This window comes from Strigops habroptila, chromosome 1 (assembly GCF_004027225.2).
Source record: "Strigops habroptila isolate Jane chromosome 1, bStrHab1.2.pri, whole genome shotgun sequence".
Classification (NCBI taxonomy): Eukaryota; Metazoa; Chordata; class Aves; order Psittaciformes; family Psittacidae; genus Strigops; species Strigops habroptila.
The window spans coordinates 66,644,631-66,668,899 of record NC_044277.2 but is presented as its reverse complement, the minus strand read 5'-3'; the positions used below and the strand labels follow the sequence as shown (position 1 = coordinate 66,668,899).

At 40.2% G+C, this 24,269-nt stretch overlaps 1 protein-coding gene across 2 annotated transcripts in view; it reads right to left on the bottom strand.

Moving 5' to 3' along the window:
- Nucleotides 1-20,560: 20,560 nt before the first annotated feature.
- MOCOS (molybdenum cofactor sulfurase) overlaps nt 20,561-24,269 on the bottom strand; it is a 213,849-nt gene continuing 210,140 nt past the window's right edge. For both annotated transcript variants that reach the window (XM_030504653.1, XM_030504661.1), the window contains one exon: nt 20,561-23,433. In XM_030504653.1, the coding sequence (XP_030360513.1) occupies nt 23,287-23,433 (147 nt within the window). In that variant the 3' untranslated portion in view covers nt 20,561-23,286. The remainder of the gene's footprint in view (nt 23,434-24,269) is intronic.

Sequence of the window (24,269 nt, the reverse complement as noted above, 5' to 3'; positions counted from 1 at the left end):
ATATTTATTTACATAAAGCTATTCAATTTAACTTTACCAAAAAATAATTCCAGTTCAGTTTTACAATTATCATACTGTTTTTATGGTATCATCTTTTGACTGAGAAAAATAAAAAAAGCTACAGTTCTTTTTTTTACATTACTTCATGCATATATACAGTTCTAATATTATGCTTTAAATTACCAAAAAAATGTCATCAAAGGAGGTCTGTGATATAATGCCAACATATACCCCTCACTATTTCGGCTGTTAATTACCCTGATCTTATAAATCTACACCAATGCCATGATTTAAAGCCTTATTATTCTTGATGAAGTCATGCACACCACTATGAGAGTAAAGACATTAGCTAGTAGGTCTTAAAACTGTTCTCTAAAAATCTGTGTGAACACTAAATTTTAGGAACTAGTAGAATGCCATTACAGCAGAAGATGCTAAAAATTCCTGGAAAACAATTCAAACTTGCTTATGCACACAAGGATACCTATCTGCCTTTGAAGAGAGCGCCTCAAAAAGAAGGCACAAATATAACATTGAAGAGTTTGAAATGCATTGTCTTACGGTGCTTTCTCGCAATATGCTCTTTGTCTTAAAATTAATTAGTATTGCAAACATTGTTCAAAATATGAAAATTAGGAAAATTTCACGTTATTTTGTGTCAGTCTATGATATGCTCCGAGTGATGCCTTTAGTTACTCCTTTCAAACAGTAGGATTTTTTGTGACTTTGTACAACTGCTTTAATCTTCCTTAACAATGCTGCTGCTGACACGCAAATGATTAAGAATAGGCTTTAGCTCAGTTTGCTGTACCAGTTTTGTAAGAGCTACCAGGAATTAAAAAACAGACTTTAGTTTTGAGACAGGCACATAAAACTTTACTAATCACCACACACAGTGCATCAGCTGACTTAAGTGTTAAGCCTAAACACTCAATCCAAAGACAGTAGGAAGCCCAACCAAAGACAATTGCAGCATGAGACATTGCCTTGACATGATGAAGTTGGATGTTTTAGTCTTTTCATAAGTCTGACTGAAACAGACTGTTAGGCTGAGGAAACTCAGGACATCATGTACTTGTGTGTAAAAGCAGGGGGTGATTTTTTTCATGTTTTAAAATGTGGTCTTACCAGTATAATTACTCTAAATAAAAACATATGATATTCAAGCCAGAAAATCATTGTCATGAATTCTAATCAAAATAGCTGATAACACAGGTAAATCTGTGAGCTAATGGAAGTGTTTCATTACTCATTCTTCAGTAACTTTCAGCACCTTGTTCTTAGAATGACAATGCTGATGTTCTGTTATTTGGGTGGGTGGGTTTTTTTTTTATTTGGGGTTTTATTATTATTGTTTCATTATTTTATTATTTAAATCATTGGTGTTTTACAGTCTGACCTTTTTTTATATGCCCTTAAGGACCAGGTACAGTTTGTGCTTGAGTGAGTCTGAAAAACAGAAGTGGAATGATGGTCCACTGGTAATTCAGTAAATGAATGAGATAAAGTAATTAACAGGAAATTGAGCTATTCTTATTTAGCATATATTTTATGCCTTGAGAAAAGGGGATCTTTTCCTGTGTTTGCTGCTGGATGTAAATACCAGTGATTACTGTAGTCTAAGCCCAGTGCTTTGTGTAGCAAAGGCTTTGGTAAGAAGTGTGAACTACCACTGCATGCTGTGCATTTCTGCTTGTGAGCCCAGATATTCTGTTCAGTGATTTACATCAAAGTAATATTTGTTCCATTAACAATTTTTACTGAGTGATAGAAAAATAGACATAAAAATACTAGGGAATTCAGCTGATACCCTGTCTTTGAGCAAAGATCCACTACCCCCAAAAAACCAAACCCTTTTATAGGATGCTTTGGATACCTTATTTCATTAGTCAGTAGTACCTCAGCATATAATGTCATGCAACAGCTAATGATGTAAGCAGATGGGACTTTTTGCTAGTATGAGTCAGCTTCATATTCATGATGCATCTTCATTACCATTTTAGTCCAGATCAGAAGGGTGTGCTGAAGTGACTCTCCCAGTTCCTGTGCTTTGGTTTGGCCTAAGAGAGTGTGAATTGCATCAAACTTCAATCACAAACAGGCATTCAGTCCACCAAGTGAAAAAAACCCTGGGACAGAGATAGTGGGGATGCTCTGTAGAGCCACTCCTATTGCTCTGCACTGATTGCAAATGTAGACATGGCCTCAGAGCACTCAGCATTACTACTTTGGTAGGTTTTTTGGTGATCAAAACACATTGCTTCCCAGAGAATATATTCCATAAAAATAAAATGCTCTGGGGGAATAGGCCATATTTTTAGAGGGAAGGCATGAGAGAATGGTTGAAACAATTCAATATTGGGGAACTGAAGGATTGGGGTGTGGAGGCTGGGGGCTTTTTTGATTGGCTTGGTTCTAATTTCTTATGGTTTTTAGCTTTTGCTGTACATTATACTAAGAATTTGAGTATTTCAACATTTAAAAAAATGTATTTCAAAGTAAATTTTCAGTTTCCAAAAGAGAATATTTTACCTATAAGTAAAAAAGGAAAAAAAAAATAAATCAAGTTTTCATCTAAATCCATGCTAAATCGCCCATACTTTTGAAGTATCAGTATTTCTTCTGCAACTAAATTTCATTTTCCAGAACGCTCTCTTCAACTATTGCTTGACCTGGCACTAGTACACCAGATATAGCTGAGCACAGGTTTCATAACACAACTATATACTCCACTTTGGTAGCTGCTGCTACCTAGAAATCATTTGGTCTGTTGTGAGTTGTTATTTTCCAGGAAAAGGCAGCAGAAAATTAATCTGTACACTCAAATTTGCAGCAAGTGTCCGAGGAGCCTCAACTTTGCTCCTATTAGCTTGTTCTCCTACAACAAATGACACAGTGCTCTGTATTCATGGAATTTTGTGCATTTGCAAAGAGTCAGAGGAAAGTAAATTTATTTCTGTTGGTGCCAAGCTCTACCCTTTCCAAGGAAGCATGTTGCTGAGTATGCAGAGGAGCAAATAGTCCTTGCCTTTCCTTGCCTGATGTCCTGACACCACCCACAACATTTGGGCTCCTCCCAAGGTAAAAAATGACAATCATTGCTGTTGTCAGTCTGAAAGAGGTGGCATTAAATGCATTAACATGAAGGTGTGTGAACCTTGGAGAGCATGGAGCTCACCTGCTCTGCCAATGAAGTGGAAAGATTTATAGTGTCTTATTTATTTGGATTGCACCACCTTTAATGTGGTAAAAAAATGCATTGTTTTTTTAATCCTACTACTGCTGTTTCCATACAGGAATAAGAAGATGCTACAGTGCATTTTTTAGGATAGCTGAATAGCAGTGTGTACTGTCAAGTTAGTGCTTATACAACTAGTTGAATGGTCGTCTTGGTACAAAATGTCTGTGCAAGGTTTTGGGTGGTTTTGTGGGGCAACTTGGGTGAGGAATGGGCTTTGCATTTAATCCAGTTATGGCCATTGGTCTGTGGGCATTCTGGTTTTATTGAGCATTGTCTTAACTCAGTTTCTGCCTCTTGCCATGTTACCTAAACCGGAAGGCAGGTTAACATTTCCAGGGAAACAAAGCTCTCCTGTGATTTTGGCTTGGACACTGAGGAAGAGATGATGAGAGGGATCCTTCCAAAGAAGCAAGGACCAGAAGGGGAAATGATGCTCAGTATTAGGGCAGCAATGTTTAGCTGAATGGTTCGGGCAAAGGCAACCAAAGAGAACTGAAGCATGTGATTTATTGCCTTGCCATGAGCGACGGCAGCTGAAGCTTGATCTCATGAACACGTGAGATGCAATGGCATGATTGGAGCTGGAGAGGGCCTGACTCAGCCTCCTGGTCAACAGGGGTGGAAGTGCCAGCACTGACCTGCTGCAGCTCTTTGGGTAACCCAAAGGCAACAACCTTGCTTGGGTAATGCCAAGGCTTTCAAACAGTTTCCTAATCTGTGGGCAGCCACCCTGCTGTGTCAGGCTGTAAAGGAGAGAGAGGCGCCTTCTCCAGGAATGGTCACCTTCTTTTTCTCCTGGTTCAGTATCAGCAGCTCCTTTTCCTGCCTTTGCTGAGGCATGGCAAAGAAGAAAATAAAGCAAGCTGTATGAAGCTGCTGTTCATACTGAAGGGAAAAGAGAAGGCTGATATATTAACAACAAATTAAAGAACTTCCTGAAGGTCATGTTAAAACATGCTTCCTGACACTGACTTCAATTAGTGAATAGAGTCTCGGATTGCTTTGGAAATTTGCCTGTGTTTAAGAGCCTTCTCTTAACCCTCAGCTTGACTCGTTCTCAAAAATCAAATTGCAAACTATTAAAATCAGTTTGCCAACACTGTGTGTGAAGCAAATGTTACTTCTAACTCTTGCTAAAAAAAAAAGCCAATCAAAATGCCCTCTGACTGAGTTATTTGTGAATTGGGCTAATTTTCCTGTGAAAAATATAAGAAACTTCCAAATTGCTTGCGCGCCTTAGCAAATGCATTTTTAACCAACTCGGTCCTATTTTTGGAACGCGCTCTCATGAGCACATAACCAGTCAGTCCTTCTCATTATTACTTTTCATTTTGTCTGGTTTTGGGGAAAATATGTGTCATTTATAAATTAGCTTATTATAGTCTTGTGTTGAGCTCATACGGGGAGCATCACTGATAGAAATTAGATTCCTTCATTATTTTAAATTGTAGCTCTAACAGAGGAGCTAGCAGCTAAATACACAATTATATACTCATAATAACATGACTCTGACCAAAGGGCAGTGGGGAGATGTAAGATGCTGAGTGAGCCAACTGGTCAGGCAACAACAAAAGTCCTTTGTACAGCCAGCCATTTTCCCCAGGGCTTCCATGAAATCTAAAGAGCACTGTTTATGTTAGAAAAACCTCTTACAAAGGAAGTCCAGGCTGGGTTATGACCACTGGCTAGCCATTAGGTGGGGATTTCTCCCTCTTTTCACAGCTCCAGTGATACCTGGCAGCCTTCACTTTGCTCTGAATATTGGACAGGCCTTTAGATGCCAGCTCCTGTCCATGACGCCCGCCTATCCCTATGTACAATAAAATATATGACTGTGATTGATAGTGCAATGACTGATGGTTTTCCAATAAAATATTACACCGGGCCCCTGGGGCTTCAGGTTAAAGTGTATGATGCTGTTTTTAAGGAGGCCTGGGATGGTTCTGCACTGACAAACAAGGAAACTGAATGCAAGCAGCCAAGAGCACTTGGTACTTACTAGCCACTCTGAAGGATAGACACTACTTTGAAAAGTCTCATGAACTGAGAGTTAATCATTCAAAGCAAAGGAGAACGATAGCAACAAGATGTGGGTCATGCTCTGGAAGAGCAGATTGGGGATGGATCATTTGCAAATGCCATCCAGCTGGCAGCCATTCTCACCCTCTGTAATAAAATACATTTAGTATTTGTTATCAGCATGAACACAGTATAAGGTTAGGTATAGGCTGGACTTATGGAGTGTGGCTTTTCCGGAGACATAGAATTTGTTAGCTTGTTTTCATTACACGTTTAGAAGTATGATACACAGCCATCAACATATACTGTAGCGTAGGATAGGGCAAGACATCCATCACATTTGTTCTTGAGGTAGGTAAAGAAATTCTTTATTCCAAAGCTTCATTTCATCAGCATTATGAGACATACCTGATTTGTGAGAAGTATCATAATATATCTATACACATGCATTTTATATCTCATCAAAAAAGTTGGTGATGAACTCATGAAGAACTGTAAACCTGCACACTACTGCACATCTAATGAAGGAGACAGCATAACATGAGCTCCGATTTTACTTACGCTGTGCTTAAACTAGTCCTCAGTCAAAGCAATGCAAGGGAGATTAAAACAAGAGCCCAAATCATCAGAGACTTATTGTGTACTGTAAGAGGAAGAAGAGGATTGTAACTTGCCTTCCCATTTCATTCCTCCCACTTTCTACTGGGCAGAAAAACTTCCCTATGCAAGTGCTTATGCACCTCACAAAAGGCTAATATAGCCTCCATGCACTGAGCTCCTTGTGAGAGATCTGGCCCTCTGGGTCTGCTCGAGCCCAGGGGAATAGCCTGGAGTAAAGGATGTAGGGGTTGTGTTTAGTTTACATGACCTACTCCTTTGCGACTAGAAAAGCAGGCCAAAAATATTTTCCTTGGGGTCTTTCCATTGATTCTTGGAGGTGCTCTAAAAATACAATACAAGAAAGATAAATATTTAAGCACCATACATTTCCAAATGGTGTGAAGAAGAGAGGAAATAAAAGTGCCTAGAAAGTGGAGGAATGGGGGATTACACATGCATCCAAAGTACCAATATTGAAAAAAGAATGAAAAGAGGAGTCTAAACTTGAGTAATGCTCAGCTGCAATACACAGCAACCACAGCATATTTCACATACAAATCTGTGAGGAAACATATCCTCTTCTCAAATTCCCTAGATGACACATTGTCAGAGGCCACTGTTTCCTTCACTGCTTATTCATCATAAGAGTCAGTAACATCATCATTTTTCTCAGCACTTACTTACACACATGTATTTCCAAAAGATTTTCCACCATTTATCTGGATGTTCTGAGACACTCTGACCTTGAAAGAGAAGGTATACGTGCATCCATCAATCAGACAGGGACATCTTTTAATTAGGAGGAAAGAAATACTTGCTGTGTGAAAACAGGCAGTTCAGATGTTGATTATTCCTCTCTGCCATGAGCTAAGACCAAGGCCATCTTGCACAAGGGCGTATCGCAGTACCTGTGGAAGATACGGTACCACAACACATCTCCATCTTACACCTTGTGGAAGGGGTTAGCATGTAATTTGTCAGTCACACTGAGGAGCTGAGAGCTAAAAGGCAGGGATTCTCATCACCCTGTGTCAGTTTAAAGGGATATACTAAATATATGCAAAGGATATGAAATCAGATGCAATAGGGAAAGGGAAGGCTGGCTATCTATGGACCTTCTAGAAGGCTGTGTTGTGCCATTGCTTCAGGGAGGAAGAAGAAGGCTCCTCAGGACACCACATGCACTGGATCATGCTTGCTGTGTCCTTACTTGTAAGCAGAGCCAGTTAGGCATTTTTTTCTCCTTCAGCAGTAAAACTGGGGGAAAAATCAAAGGAAAAATCTGTTCGCTCAGATCAAGCCAGATTAAGTTATTATAGCTTTCTTGTCAAAATAGGGGGAACTAATTCTTCTGGACAACACAAGGATTCAGTCATGTTTATTGATAGGGATGGCCTAAATAACATTGTCATGCACTTTATACACTGGCATGTAAGGACATGGCACATTCTCCTGGTCAACAGACGCCTTCGATTCAGTAAAAGCCACAGGAATTAGATTAATCCACTTCCCCTGCTATTTTGAGGGACAGTTGACATCTGATCACAAAGAGTTCAGATGCGCACAGTGACCCTAAGCAGAGGAAATAAAGAAAACAGGTCTCTTCGTGCCCTGACTGGAATAGTTATGCAAGAAATAAGCACAAACCACTTCATTATCTAGGGCAGGCACAGGCACCAGGGAAGTGAAAGGCAGGGAGCTCAAGGCAAGAAGAAGAGGTGCCATCAGGGACATGAGTACACAATGCAACCTGGCAGCAGAAGGAAGCCGACCAAAGAGGCATCTCACCAAAGAGGAGAGATGAGAAACTCTCTTGAGGTGACTTGGCTGAGGTGTGATCAGCAAAACCGCACAGAGGTCTGGGCATCCCTCTGCTAGAAAGCAAATCCAGAGTAAGAGGAAAGTCAAGTGGTCTCAGCAACCATCTCCGGGCTTGGAAGACTGATTTGAGAAAAATTAAGAGATCTTGATTAAGCTATACACAATTTCTGGGATAAGACTATTTGATGAGTGAAAAGGCAAGAAAGGGAGACAAATCACTCGAGGCAGAGCAAGCAGTTTGTCTAGGATCGCTGTGTGTTTGTACAGCAGTTAAAGATTGCTCAGAAATTTTATAGAGCAAGTAAAAGACCATAGTCTGAGACCCTTACAGTCTAGTCAGAGGCATGACAGGGTGCACAACTTAAAGAGTGGAAGGAAAGAAAATGGAAGTTGGGGCATATAATAATAAGTAATGTGTTGAAACTAAGACAGGGAAAACTTAAACCGAACATTAAAATCCAAATAGATCAGTAGGGCCACAGCAAAATCCCCCAAGAATATTGATGAAATATCCCATTTATCACACTTGAACAAAATGCCATATATAGTATCAGCTGGGAAATGAATGAAATGATCCCTCCCTGGAGGACTTCGCAAGCTGTTTCATGCAGGCAAAGGAACATAGGCGGAGTATCAGCAAGGAGCATGCAGGAACAATGCAAAGAGCAGAGCGCTGGACACAAGTCAGCCTTTGCAGACTTTGTTTCTTTTATCCACAGAAAATGCAGAATGACAAATTCTATCATATATACCCCTGTTACACCAATGGTATGCCACTAGCATGGGATTTTCATAAATGCCATGAGTGGTTTTGGAAGCTCCATTTCTGTTGCATGAAGCATAAGGACTGGTGCTGTATTCTGATTTCCAAAGAGAGATATGGGCTTGATTCCTTGCTGTCTTGCTTCCCAGTAAATCATTTAATACCAAGAAGTCTGTAATACAATTAGTCAGAACACTACCATCACACTTACTTTATAGCTGTTTAAAAGACAACCTAAGATGCAAAATAGCTGATCTTTATTATCATTCTTCTCTAAAATTTAAATACTGAGTGCACACAAGACCAGACATCTTACAGCAATTTTATGCCAGGAAGTCCACTGCAGTCATTACCGATTACACAGGATTTAGATCAGGATCAGCTCTCGAGGCAATTTTATTGATTTCCTCATTCTATTTTAGATTCCTTACACCCATTCCTCACTGGCTTAGCAACAGTCAAAGTAATGATCAGCATTAATATCTAGAAAAGTTGCACAGAAAGAGAAAGAGACTTCCCTTGCTTTCAGCACATTCAGCCTCTGGGAGTAAAGTGAACAACATCTTCATTGTTAGGTGCAGTAAGGAGGTTTGCAAAATATGTCATCTTTCAAACAAAATTTAATTGTTGTACTTCCCAAATCATATTCCACCAGTAAACACATTTCTCAAGAACTTGAGGCATCATCCACAATTTTGTTTCCCTACAACAACCTGCTTAGCACTCTAGGAACTGATATTCCGGAACTGACTGAATGGTCCCAGCAGCATAGGATGTTTTTTTCCAGTGAGGCTAAGCCTGAACATACTTGCTTTTGAATAGATAAGATAAATAGAATAGATAAAGTTTGCCATCTAGAGGAACTGTCCAGAAATCCAGTTTTCTTTCTACTGAATTTGTTCTTGCAGTTGTTCATGCGAGCAGGAGCAGGCCAACAAAAGCAAGTGACGCGTTTTGGTATTGATCGTAACTAGTCAACTAACAAAGAGGTTTAAACAAGATGATAGGGACACCTGCCTTCAATGTAATCTTTTTACCATCCAACTTCTCCCTCTTTTTCCATCTTGTAGAAGGACCCCTGCTCCATCTCTCCCTCCACCCCACCAAATATTCTACGGTGATGTCCTCTTCGTACCCTTTTATGCGCAACAATGAGATGGGAGAGCAGACAGATGAGGTGAATCTCTGCCTGACATTTTGGTGAGGTGAAGTCTGGAGGATGGACAAGATGCCCTCCCTGAAGTCCTGGCAAACCTGACTTATCCCGTGGTCTGATGGAGCCCTGTGGATGTTTTGTGGACAAGAGACTTGAGCAGCTTCTCTTTTGCAGAGTTTGCCACTCCCAATACTGACACACAGGATGAAAGCTTACAGCTCAATTCCCTCATCTGTTTCAAGGGATTGAAATATCAACTTCTCCCTTTTCCAGGACATCATCTTCTGCTTTCCACAGAAAGACAGAGTCTTTAGACCATGGAGAAGGTCAAAGGACAAGAACACTCTGTCTCATTCACCTGTAGATAAACAGAAACAATTAAGTTCCATCACCTGTGTGTGTTTTTTATCTCAAACAGCAGAGGAAAAAAACACGTAAGCAGCCCTCAGAGCCAGATCTGTAATGGCATGGCTTCTAGACCACTTGGAGTTTATAGATCTTAGCCTAGATCTTTAGCTACTAAAACCTCAGCTCTGAGTAACCTACCCTCTGAAGCAGGTTACCCAGTGGAGAATAGGGCTGTGAAGTGCCATACTGCACAGCCCAGCACACTCCGCTTGGGGCTTGTTGCCATCTCTCACCAGCCTTAGCATCCTACTCACCTCCAAGAGGAGCTGCAAGCTGACTAAGCTGCAGGGTACAGCCTTGGAGACTCTGGCAGGGCTCCATACCTGGATGGAAAGGGCAGAAGCTAGCAAACAAGAGCTACAGGTGAAACAGCAGGTTATGGGTCAATTGCTTCAACCGGGAGCATGGGAACAGAAAGGGATCCAGGCCACAGGGTATTGGAGCTGCCTAAAAACTGCAGCTGAAAAAGCAAGTGAAAGATGGTACAGCTGTGGTCTGGTAAAATCTCACAAACACATTGCAGTCCCTGGGTAGGACACACCTCTGCAGTGGGAGTCGCAGAGCAGCGGCATGTGGCTCGCTTGGTAAATCTGATGGGACTGCCAACCCTGCAGCAGCGTGTGCGGGATGGAGTGGAAGGAAGGTGACTGTTGTGGGCAGACATGAATGTGTCCAGGCAGCAAGGCCAAAGAAAATCAGGTCTCCTGCTCTTCAGGTGAAAGCAAGCTGCCCTGGTTGTATACAATCCAGTTGAGGCTGCTGTGCCACTTACCCTTGTCAAACATGCAAAGCGACTGTGAGCTACTTTCTCTTGCACAAGAGTGCGTTAGGTAAGCACCAGCATACAACATGGTGATGCAATTATTTGTCTAGGCACAGCGCTAGGCACAAGGTCATTGACACTGTTTGTTAAAATGCCTCAATTTCAGACCTTAGCTTCTGCCTCAAGCACAGATGCTTCAAAGAGATTACGAGAAGAGTGAGTGCCACTCTCATTTCACTGGATGGAAAGTAATATCTCCTTCCAGCTTCAGGCGCAGCAGGGTAAAACAGTAAACAGAGCTTCGCATTAATTTCCATTACATTTGGTAGGGAGGACTTAGTATAATTAAGCAAACAGCTCTGTCCTGCTTCTTTTGAAATCAAAAGGAGTTTTGCCATTTACACAAATTAAAAACAGAAGAATGTTTGCTGTGCTTTTGCCTTTTCATGGACACACTGATATCAGAAGAGTCACGTCTCGGTGGAAGTCAGTGAGATGCTGCCAGCTTACACCAGGGGTGGACGCGACCGATTGTGAGCTGTCATTCCTTAGGCTAATTATGATCTCACCAGTTCAGGGATTCTTCTGAGTTCACTTCTAGGGATCTGCCCAAACCGTAATTTTTAGCATTGCGATGGCGTACCTCAGGACCTATGTTTAACTTCTGAATTACCACTCCTTTGAGCTGGGAAGCTGGTGACAATTAGATGAGTTGTCCCCAGTTCAGTGCTGGCCTGATATGTTACCCACCCTGCCGAACTCTATTGTTTAATCATACCTTATTCCTCCTAATGAGACTCATTTATCTTTCTTTCAAGTTTCATACTATTTCCTGCTTTACTGAGATTTATGATGAAAGAAAGAGAAATGCTGCTAATTGATCCCCTTCAGGTGACATTATCTCTTGCAAGAGCATCAATCAGTGGTGGCAAACATCTGTCTGACAAGAATTTTCGTCTTTATATTTCACTTTGGAAACTTTAAGAACAGCTAAAGCTCTGCTGATAAAGGATGAGCAATACACAGCTTTCATCAGAGAAATTACATGCACACGGAACATGATAATAGAAATCTCTCAGATCTCTGGCAGCTTGGTGGTGATTATAAGCTCTACTTGACCAGACCAGCAAAACCTTTTCATCAAGAGCTGCCCTTTGCACATTAACCTACATGTGTATAAGCCTCTGAACATAATGTCTGCAATAGCCTGCGTACATGGCTGTGTCAGCCTGCGTCAGCCCACGGGTGACAGAAGATTCCAAGTCCAGAAATGTATTGAAAATGCAAGAAAGGGAGAATTGCATTGGTCCTTGGCCCACCTCAGATGCTTGGCAGATGGAAAACACAGGGAGAAAAGCAGTGGACCTGACTTACCATGCCATCCAGGCTTGCACAAAAGCAGAACGACCACTTTGGTCCTTAATCAAAGTAGTCATTGGTGCTTTCTGACCCAGATGGAAATGATCCTGACTGTCACACAGACAGCTGTGTGTTTTAAAGGGCACTTCACCCTAGGTGCAGGACTTGAGGGCACTGAACCATCCTTATCAGCCTCCCAGGGATCCCCACTATCCTTGCCCACCCACAGAGATCTGGCTCAGCTCCATCTGGGCCCCCTGTGCAGCCCTCACCTACGCTGCAATGAACCGGGGCTGAACGATGCTAGAATTAGGGATCCTTTTTGATCCCTTCATCACCTCCCAGGAGTTGTGCAGATAAATTTGTCACTGGCCTAGGGCTAAGGGACTGATCTGATAACTTTTCAAGGACTCTCCTCCCTCCATTTTGCTATCCTTCTCTAATGTACTCACGTTCATCTTTGAGATCAATTGCATTTCACTGCAAATATTGAATTTTTGGGAATCTTCCAAGACATCTGCTGGAATAGCCCAGCTTTGTGCAGCTCCTCTGTAGTTCAGCTGGCTAATATGCATATGAGGATATTGCATCACATGAAAGAAAAGTCCATAAAAGCAAGAAATGTTGACTGGCTTACTTTTATAACCTTTGTCTGGTTATAAAAGACTTAGCTGCAAGGATACCCTACTGTATTTTCACTTTGACAAAGTTCAGCTGTTATGCTAGCAAAATTAGCCTATACCTTGTAATCCTTCACAACAGAAAAAGGAAACAAAAAAGTTGGAAATTATTTTGAGCTTTGCAATCTCAGCAGACAAAGACTTTTTGCTTTACAACTTCTTTCCAATAAAACTATCCTGCTGATTCTGATTCTTCATCACCTTGGGATTCATGTAGGTTATTCATCACCTGAGCACAGAGATTTCAGAATAATAATGAGGGAGGATTTTCTGCTCCCATGTGATTATGGTTTTTATACATGGGTGGCACTGGGACAAAGAAGCATGTCAGGTACCAGGGAGAGAAATATGAGGCTGCTCAATGGTTCAACCCTTATTTCATTCCCATGATTGTCTGAAAATCTCATTTACCTATTCTGCCTCATTCATGCTTTTTACATTGTATGTGCTGAAGAGAGAAACACAAAGACACAGTCATCAACAGCCGTCAACTTCCATTTGCTTGCTGGAAGAGAAAAAGCTGATTAACTGCTTTCAGATGAACTTAATTTAGTAAATTAGGAAATGGTACATCTTTGTGTAAACTTTCAGAAGTACTTGGGTTGCACAGAGATTCGATTGCTGGACTGTTCATTCAACCCAATTTTTATTGAGTGTTCAGCTCATACTTCATATTTGTTAAATATCCAAAACTGGGCATACAGAAATGGAAATGCTTCAGTCACACCACAGTTTTCTGAATATTAAGAAGATCCATGGAGACCATACTGAGAGAAGCAAATGTGATTACCTCCTTTTAGAGTAGACAGGAGTTTACCCAGCAGAAAGGAGTTTAATTCTGCTGCTGACTTTACTCAGACTAAGACTTCAACCACATTCTAGCTTTGCAAAGAATGTATTAAACAGGCACCTCATCCCCAAAACTAGAAAAACAAACTTTTCCTCAGCCAGTAAGGCATTGGTAATAGACTTACACATTGAACTCAGTGTAAAGATTCATTAAAAACTAAGTTCAGAGCCAGTCTTTGAGGACCAAAAGTGGATGTACCACAGCCAAGTCTCCAAACTGATGGACCTAGTCTTATAATAATGTAACATTTTGACCCAGCTTGACAGAGAAATGGTACCTGCATGAACTGCATGACCTTTCTCACTCATTCACCACAAGAGCAGAACATCATTCAGCCCTGTAACTCAGGAGGCAATCTCTTGGGTTCTCTTGCTTAAATCTTCCAGCATTCAGCAAAGATCTTTGAAGTCACTCACCATTCTTCTCACTGGAGAGGAAGGTTTGAGGATTGCAGCACGTAATGCATGAGGAGAGACTGAAGGAGCAGCTTTCTTCAGCTTGGAGAAGAGAAAGCTAAGGTCAGGGTGTATAATTATCTATGGGTACGAGGTAGAGAGTCTTCTCAAAGGTGCACAGCAAAAAGATAAGAAGCAACAGTCAGAAGCTGAATTTCTGAGAGGATCTAAGGAAAGATTTCTTCTTTCCTGTGGAAAAGCACAGAAAGAGGTTGCCCAGAAATACTTGAAACTTGATTGATACTGAGAAGTTTGGAGTCTCCCAAACTTCTGGAGACAGTTTGGGAGACATTCAAAACCTACTTGGATGTGCTCCTGTGTAACCTGCTTTAGGTGGCCTTGCCTTGGCAGGGGTGTTGGACTAGGTGATCTCCAGAGATTCCTTACAACCCTAATGGTTCTGTGATTCTGTGAGAAACCTGATCTAGCCCTGAAGCTTGGAGCAGCGTATTGAACTGTGGTCCCAAGGGTACCTTCAGAAGTCCCTCCAAACACAGTCTGACAACTTGATAATCAAAAGGCTAACCAGAAATTAGTTAGTGTTAATAGCACTGAGAACAAAATTTCACATGAATGAATTAACATAAAGCCCATCATACTATTTTTTAAAATCATATTAAGTTGCTATTACACTGCAATGTACTTTTTGGCTGAGAAAACAACTTATCAGAATGAAAAGGAATCACAACATTGTGTTCGGATGACACTGGTGTTCATGCTGTATTATTTTTAGATAGAAGTGAGAAATAACTGAAAGTTGGGAGACCTCACTTTTAAAGCAGCATTTCCCAATTCCCAAGTCCATTCATGAATTTGTAGTTGTATTTCCAGTTGGATTCCTTGGTTCATGGCTCCTATTGCCCAAAGGGCAGCAGGGAGTCACAGTCTCTTGTACTGACAGCCTCTTAAGAGGTTTCATCTCGTCGGCTGTTCATGATCACACATCCTCTTTCTGACAGCTGCAGTTATTACTTCCACAGAAAATCCAGGTTAAGAAAGGCTGAATGTGTATCAAAATAAAGCCAGCATCAGGAGGTAAAAAATCATGTTTCTGAACTAGTTTGCTGCAGCTGTAAAGCTTTTCAGCTTTTCATTGCGAGATTAAGGTCAGAAGTTCCCTCTGTTTAAGAAAAAATGTGTCCCTTCCCACAAAAAGTGTGGGCCTTCCCCTCCCAGTTCTGCATCCAGATATGATTTTAAGGTCCATAATTTTTTAGGTTTACTTTGTCATGTAATTACTTTTATTAGTGGCTTCATCACCATGTCCTTATTCAGCATGAGCCTCTTTTTCAAAAATAAGCTGACAACAACACGATTTCAGTGATCCAGTAGTTAGTGGGCTGCAATAACAAGAATTAGTAGGATGAACTATGGTATGGAGCTTCACATGCCTAGAAATTTCTTTTATTTATGTTAATGCACTCTAGATAGCTTAGATAATCTTATTTAGTTTCATTATTCATTTTATTTTTATTGTAATATTCTTTCTAAACTGAATTTTGATGGGGTTTTTGCCTATAGAGAATACTATAGGCAGCAAGAGTATTCCATTGCTTCATGGCACTTGCCATCTGATACCACTTTGCCTCTCAATCTACCTGTTCTTTGTGGCATAAAGCATGTCACCACAGATGTCAGAAAAATTACAACACATACTTAAAAAAATGTCCTAATACGGGCAGTTTCTGAGAGATATGTGTGCATATGTTTAGGAAATTGTCTTCCAGCAGGCATTCCTCTCCACACGGAATGTGATGCCTGACTGTATGCCTTGCCTCTAACTGCTGAATCACTGGATTTTGGCAAACATCATGGCCATTTTTCCAGATGACTGGTCCTGTAATATCGCTATATGGCTAACTTGTGGTCTTTCAACTCAGAAAGCTGTGTCTTGATTTGGCATTTTCAAAGTGGAATTCTGCTTACAAAATGGGAATTTTATATATATATATATATTTAATATTTTACCCATCAGTATTTTGGGGCTGATGGATGAAATTAGAAGAAATACAACAGGGTAGAATGACCTTCCCAATCCAAATGTTCTTATTTGAAGCAGAATATTTACAAGTGCAGATAAATATGCTAATTGCAATACCTGCCAATCTCACTTATATCATATGTTAATTCTTAAATACATGATTACTTTGCTTCTTAAATACGATTACCTGTTTGTGCTGCTTTTGTACTTAGAAAAAAGGTCTGTAGGAATCCGCTTGCATTTTCCCTAATGTTTCATGTATGCCTCTGATACACACAGCTCTCAATCTTGCTTGACTAATTTAACCAATTGTTTCAGGTTACCCACTCAATGAAATGTCAGGTTCTCTCTTCCTTGACATAGTCTTCACCTTGCACGTAAATAGCCCCAAATTATCACGCCCTGCCAGCAGGAAAGGCATGTGAAATTGAATGAATACCAAATGACTCCATGATGCCAGTACAAGACAGCATAAAATAGCATGAGAACTTGTCAAAGTACTTTTCTCAGGTGAAACCATGCACAACTAGTTCACAAAAAGTCCTCTGAGTTTAGCAAGTTATATTAGCAATGTCTATTGCCTTTTAATTGTTCTAAGAGTCTCTGGGGACAATATACAACTCGCATGGCTAGAGCACAGGCAAACAGTGGCAGTTTTCAGACAGGATCCCTGGGACAATTTTGAGTGGGGCACAGTGGGTCACACTGTGCCTGGGGAGGGACGCAAGCCCTGGGTCCCTGGAGCTGCTCGGTGTATCTGTTGTAAGCTGCTCCTTAGTGCGTGGTGAAAGAGAGAGGGCATAAAGCTGCATCATGAAACTTAATCCTGCACTTCTAAATGTCTGAGGACTTGTTCTGTTTGCAGGGACAGCAGCTCTTTGGTTGTGAGGGGTGCTGCTGTAGGTCTGATACAAAAAACAGGGTGCCACATCCTGTGCTCCCTCAGAAAATCTGTGCATGCTTTTTTCTGAGTATTTTCCAAGACTAAAAATAATTTAGACTGTTTAGACTTCTTGTGCTTGAATATATATATATATGTGAATAGATGCAAACTTTCCTAGACAATGAGTGTTTGCAAGCTGTGTCCAGCTCTTGTAGCTTAGGGGTTTTTTTCTAATTGACTAGATATTACTGAGGAACACTGCAGCTTTTTACAAGTACTGACTGACAGGTAAAGCAACTCGACAAGAACCTTCTCTTTTCAGGTGTATTAAATCAGCACATTGAACTTTGGACAGCAAGTCAAACACAGAAATCTTGCATTCTTGTTCCTTAAAACAGAACAAAAGACAAACATTTGACATAAGACATATTCAATTTCATTTCAGTACTGAAATGTTTGCTGGAAGAAACTTTTTTTAATATGACAGTAAATACAAAATATCCAAGAATAAACAACAGTCCAAAGCATTTGGCTAAACTAGGGAAGTTACAAGTATCTAATAACATGTATCACTGGGAATTACATCCATGAACAATGGATACCTCAGAGGCTCTTCTCCATTTATAGAAGTGAATAAATGTGTTCAGCAGTGCAGGGCCTTCTGTAGCCTTCTAGTTTTGTTTTGCTTTGGGAAATAATAACTCACAAACTTTTTCAACAGCATTATGTTATTCATCTATCAGAAGTATCAGAAAACAACAGACCGGACATTGGTTCATGGCTGGCTTTTCAAACATGGCCCTTTCAGAAACCAAAAGCTGATTTCATTTCTGGACTGAGGTATCATCTCTGCCTCTGCATTAACAATCCTGGCCAGAGTACTTTAATCCAGATGGGACACTTACCTCTGAAAAAATGCAAGAAGCATGAGATGGGCTTAAAGATGGAATATACTGGTTACCTAGGAGAAGCTGATATTGATGTCCATGCTTGCAGTGTGTTGGCAAGTTTTGGTTGCAGGTCAGGAATAGATCAGCTCACAGAAGAAACTGGGGTTAATGTAGAAATGCACCTAATTACATGCAAGGCAAAGAAGCTCTTCATTTGAGATCAATGTCATTTTAAATCTGCCATGAAACTGCTATACTAAATCAAATTCCCTCATTTCTCACATTTCATGTTTCTTCGTGGGTATTTGAGAAACCTCTCAGCAATTTTCAGTGGCAAATGCTGCAACATGCATTTTGTTGTTTGTCCTCTTTCCCCGTCATGCCTTTGCCATGATCTGTTCCCCAACAGCACAATTGTTGAACATCACCCATCCAGGATGATTTCACAGCACGAGCAGAAAGATGACTTGTTTTGTGACACATATTTCTGGGATTATTACACAGAGGTTTCTGGTGCACCTCTGCACATGGCAGTGATGCTCAAGGATGCCCCATGTCAAACTTCCCAAATATCAACCCCTGTCTGCAGTCCTAATTGAGTCACTTTGCTTCTTATGCAGGGCATCTGCCTATTTTCTTTTCCACTGGAAGGGACCCACAACTGCCTTCACACTGAGTGAGCAGCTAAGTAAGCTAGTTGACATGAAAGGGAAGGAAGAGAGGCCTCTTAAAAGGCACCTTGCTTAAGAGGCACCTCCCTGTTGATGATTGACTTCTCTGAATCATATTTATGGGCCCGAGGATACCTACATCCTTTCTTTCCTACAAAAATTAAAAACTGGGTGGCAAAGGCATGTGTATCACTGTTTTCTTTTAAAATTTGACTGCAGGAGATGCCACTTTGCTGTCCCTCCCACAGTTTTTCCATATCACTCTGGCATTGTGGCTGGTGCACCTAAAAAGAAGTCAGAAGCCTGGGTTAATTTCCATTTCTGCTTTTGACAACTCAAACTCGTTTCCCTTAATGGCCTTTTCCAGAAGATGCTTGGAGCATTGTCCTCTGTTCTTGCTGAAGTTCCACCTTGTACTTAAACACTGGTGGCCAGAGGAAGGAGACATGTTTCTGTAACCCAGTGTCTCACATGCGAAGCAGAGAGGAGAAGCACTCTGCCTTCTCCTCACTTCTCTGGGGGCTGTGTCTATGTTTTGTCCTCAATGACAAAACGTTGTCATCATTTTGTCATATAGTCATACAGTTTTTTGTCATATAGTCATATAGTTTTGTCAGCTGTCATATAGTTGCCTCATGACAGTTGTATAATCAGAGAGACAGGGATGTAGCCACATCTTTCACCTCCATAGGAGTGACCTACCTGTTGGGTTACAGAGTCATGCTCTTCCTCTCCTCCCACCCTCACTGAATCCAAATCAGCATGAATGAGTAGCTTGGAGTCACAAGTGGATCCTGCCTCAATGTGTCCATGACCCTCTCTCTCTGGCCCAGTGAATCACAGATCATTTCCATGTAAACCTCATGGGAAGGGAGGGACAAGACTTCCCTGTGATTTCCACACATAGATTCCTTTTAAGTCCCTAGTCTTAACTACTGATTGATGGGTTTGGCGGTGGAGAAAGATGGTGTTGGATCCCTCCAGCCAAAGGAAAGGGAAATGGACCTTCTTTTGTTCAACACCCTTTGGGAGATCTCCGGCCTTTGGATAATAGAAATGGCTCCAACAGGACTACCTCTGGATACCTTTTAAAGGAAACCAGTGATTATTAGTTCATATTGTGCAGACCCTGAGCTGAGTGTGCAACTGATTGGCATGCTGAATAGACAGACAGAGGCTATCAGTGCAATACATGGAGGATCACCTCACGTGTGAATCCCAGCAGAGATGAGACATCCTTTCAGTCCTGAACCACATACTTGCTCCATGAGCCTGGTAATGCCTGCAAGCAGAACTTAGCATCTGATGAGTTCAGAGGTCAAGAATGCAACCACCACTGGTAGACATGTCAAGCACAATATATATTTTATTGGTTTCATTTCCAAGAAAGTTAAAAACCAGATTGAAGAAGAAATGCATAGCATAATCTCTACAATTCATGAACAATAATCACACTTTTTATGCAGTTCTTCCTTTTGATTAGTGTACAATTTTGACAGGATGACCTAAAATTTTGACCATACTTTGACGGATGTCATTGAAAGCATATAAATCATAAACTGTATCTGAAATATCTTATTTATATTAAATAACACAGTTCAGAGGCTTCTCCTAAAAATGCTGATTTCTAGTTTGTGATTTCAGCCTCCTGGCTATTATTAGAGTTTGTCATAATCACCATTTTTACCTTGAGATTTGAGAAGGAGTTAAGTCCCACAGCAAATGGAATGTGTCTGAATAATTCATTGTAAGGAAATATGGATTTAGTTCTCAAATATAAAGAGGACTTTCTACATACAGCACTCTGGAAATACTGTATTAAGAACATTTCTTATCCATATAAGCTAAACATGTATCTGCAATTAGTCTGAAGAATTAATTTTGCAGCAATGGAAGAACTTAAAAGAAGGTATTTTTTCTATATACTCTGATGATCAAGAAGTCACCCCTTATAAAACATTATAATCTTGAACTGTAATATATACAGCTTTTTGAAGTGTTTATGCCCTTTTCGTTCCTGCAATACCTTGGTTTGCATTATGCCAAGTTTTGTCTTTCTTCTTCTTTTTTTTTTTCCCCCCACATTATGAGAGGGATGTTCTTTCTACAAATTTACAGTGCATGCCATTTAAAAGTGACTTCCTACTTCAAGATTCTCCACAGAGTTATTGGCACTAAGAATAATTTGTCGTTATTGATGGGTAGACATATGAATAGTGGCAGGAACACTCCACATACTAGAAGGGAAATATCCTTTGTTGAGGTGAAAGATTCCTTATGTCTATTCCATCAATCTGAAGTGTTGTGACATTTCCTATCACTGTAGCACAAGGATGAGCCTTCTGGGAAATGCAGAGAATATACTAATGAGCATGTTCATACATCAAGAAAATCTTTTTTCCCCCCGTAAAATGACAGAATTATTCTTGATCTAATATTACTAAACCATAGCAGAAAGAAAGTGTAATTGCCTGTAAATAATAGGTCAAAATGACCAAGCATGACATTTTTAAAGTTCAGCTCCTCTCATCCTTAGTTATCATACATTGCATTAAGGCTATTCACAAACTGTATTTGTCAAGCCATTGTGTACCAAAGTGACTTATTTTGTAGTAAATCAAATAACAAGTGAAAGAGAGCTTGTTGAGGTTTGCTTTCAATTTCCTTTTCCAACTTCTGTGCCATTTTAAACAAATGACATACTGGTGAGGTGAAGAGGACAGAGCAAAGCACCAGAGATCACCTGAAGGTCAGCATACAGCAGGTCTCTTTGTATTAAATTTGCCAGAGCTGTGCTGGCTTTCTATCCAATAAAACAATGCTCTGCATAACAGAAAGGCAGAGTAAAATAGTTAAGAGATTTAGATACTAGGAAACTGTTTTTGAAGGTTCCAAAAAGCCTGCTGATTACAACGTTAGATAATTGACTATTAGACAGATAAAATTTCTGCTTTTCAAAGCAGACATCAAGGAGCAGTGCTTGGGCTCTGAAGTGGAAGGTACAACTCTCAAAACTGATCCTCAGTTTACATACATATGAAACACTTCTCTCTTTCCATGTATTTTATGGTAGGTTGTAAGAAACAGATAATGTCTCTTCTCATTTCCATTACAAAGCTCTGCTGAGAGACTAATAAAACCAGTTCTTCAAAAGAAAGAAAGCAAGCAAGAAGAAACCAGGGAAAAAAAAAAAGAGAAAGAAAAAAGACTATCTTTGAATTATGATTCACACACTGGGCTATGCTCTCCCCTTTTTCAATTGTACCCCACTCTGTGGTAGTTGCTTTCCTTTCAGAATGACTCTTTGACCAATTCTTTCGCAAACCTGCCTGCTCCCCTTCAGGGATATTCTCAAACAACTCAAGGATTGCTTCAGCCAGAAGCACTTTCACATAGTTTGTGCCAAAATTGCCCCAAGGAAGACCTAAATCACACTGGATGAGAGTTCTGACAGTGCTTTTAACAAGGTCAAAACTTCACTTTCCAAATGGCAATAGAGCAGCTAATCTAGAAGAATTTCCTCTTCCAGAAGGACTTCCTGAAAGCATGAAATCTCCCTGTGGCTGGCTGGACACATGTAGGGGGTCATAAAACACCTGGCCTCAATGTGTTCAGTCTTGCATTACATTGACTTTCCATGTGGTGTTTTGCTGTGTGTCTTGCTTTATTTATTTTTTTAGTTCTCACATTAATTTGTATTTCAGACCAAGTCCTACTTTCAGGTATTCTCAGAAATCAGAAAGCATGAGTCACATTTAGAAGAATGAAGAACTGAAAAACCTCCTGAGAAGGACGTTATCAAATGCACAAAGAGTAAGAAAAAAGAATACTTCGAGCTGTTCAGGATGGAGAAGTAACTTTCCTTCTATCTATGCAAACTTTCAAGAGCTCCCTTAAGTGGCCATTAGAGACCACGGAGGATAAACAAAGTTTAGATAGAAAACATGATTGCGTTAGTTGAAAGAGCTCTAATTAGAAAAAAATGTGTCAACATCCACAAATACGTAAGGAAACAGTGGGGGAACTCATCACATGAAATAAATCAGATGGAAAAGTAGCAAATGGGAACGACAGAAAGAAGCTGAGAATGAATGCATGAAATGGTTTCACAGGGAACGTGTTTTGCAAATGGCATACTGAATCTTCCTTGATCTTTGTGCCTTTCTGGCATCCTCACACACCACTTCTGAAGAGGTAGACATGGATTTCCCAATAAAATTTCCCTCTTCAAAGGTGCTTTCGGCCTGTCTACACATTACCTTCAGTTTCATTTTTGGAAATCTGAATGGACTGCTGATACTCTCATGCCGCTCTCCCACTGCTCCCATCCCACCCACATTGTTTCCAAAATACCTCCTGCATCCTCTCTCCTAACTGTGGTTTTAACAAAGCAAATTAAGGAAGTAGTGCATTGTTGTGTTTACTTTCCTTCATTGAGATGTGGGTTTCTGACAATGATGTTGTGATTGCTTTGGGAGTCATCCATCAGTAAAACTTGATCAAACCTGTTGCATCCTGAAGCAATTGAGCAAAATAGACTTATGGCTGCTGTAACCTAATCACAAGCATAAACATGTAGGTGAGCTGTAATCATCAAGAGTTCTGCCATCTGATAGCATTTACAGTAAACAGAAAATTAAAAGACTTAAACCAGAACCAAACAAGTGGAAGCTATTTTTTTTTTTTAGTAACTGACTACTGACTTTTCCCTGGACTTGCATGGAAGTCTCATCTCCAGCAGAGAATCTATCCTGAACATTTTTCTTCGCTGGATGTCGGGGGCTGAATTTCCATATTCTCCTTCAGCACTGGAAGTACTTGAGAACCAACCGATAAAATATCTGGAAGGGATGAATGCAAGGGCTGGTTCATCAGGTATATGCCAAAGTTTGTCTGAAAAAACCAAAATATTTATTGAGACGCAACTCATGTTAAAGTAATCAGACCTATAAAGGATCTCACAACCCAGATATGTTTAGAAAAACAATACTGCTTTAAGAATAAGGAGACATGAACTATCTCCATGTAATTAAGAACATTTTTAACTGATTAACTATAATAGACTCATAAACAAAAGTTAATCTCATGTTATTCAAGTAAGTGGATAAATAACGTAGTATTTCATCATGAGTTCCATAGTATCATGTATGTAATTTACACTCCCTTGCAGTCTTGTCATTTAATGACTGTTCTGGCTTCTTGACAAATACAGTTAATGCATTACCACCAATAAAGTCTAGGCAACATGAGAATGCATGTATGTTCAAACCGTGAGAAAAAGTCTTGCATCTTCTACCATGAATTATTCACTTTGTTAACAGAACTTTGTTCTGCCTAGCCTTTGTGAATTTCCCTTCATTTGTTTTCATGAACATTTCAGTATATTTTGCAGAAAATATTCAGAAAGTTTGTTAGGTCTACCACTTGCCATCTGTCATTACCTATGAAGCCATCCTACGTAAATATTAAAAATACTTAGATATGTGTCCTCGTGATACAATTAAAGAAAAAAGGAACAAAATAACCACTTCACCCACTGACTATACAACCTGATCAGAGTGTTTGCACTTTTATGTGTGGTCTTGATCTTAAGCACATTGAATATTACAGTTGCATCTGCAAACAGCTGGGTGTGACCTGGAAAGGTCACTCTTAAGAGTGATGTGGTTTTGTGGTTTTGTTTTCCAACAGTGGAGAGTTTAGAAATGCGCAAGAAACAGACTCACAAT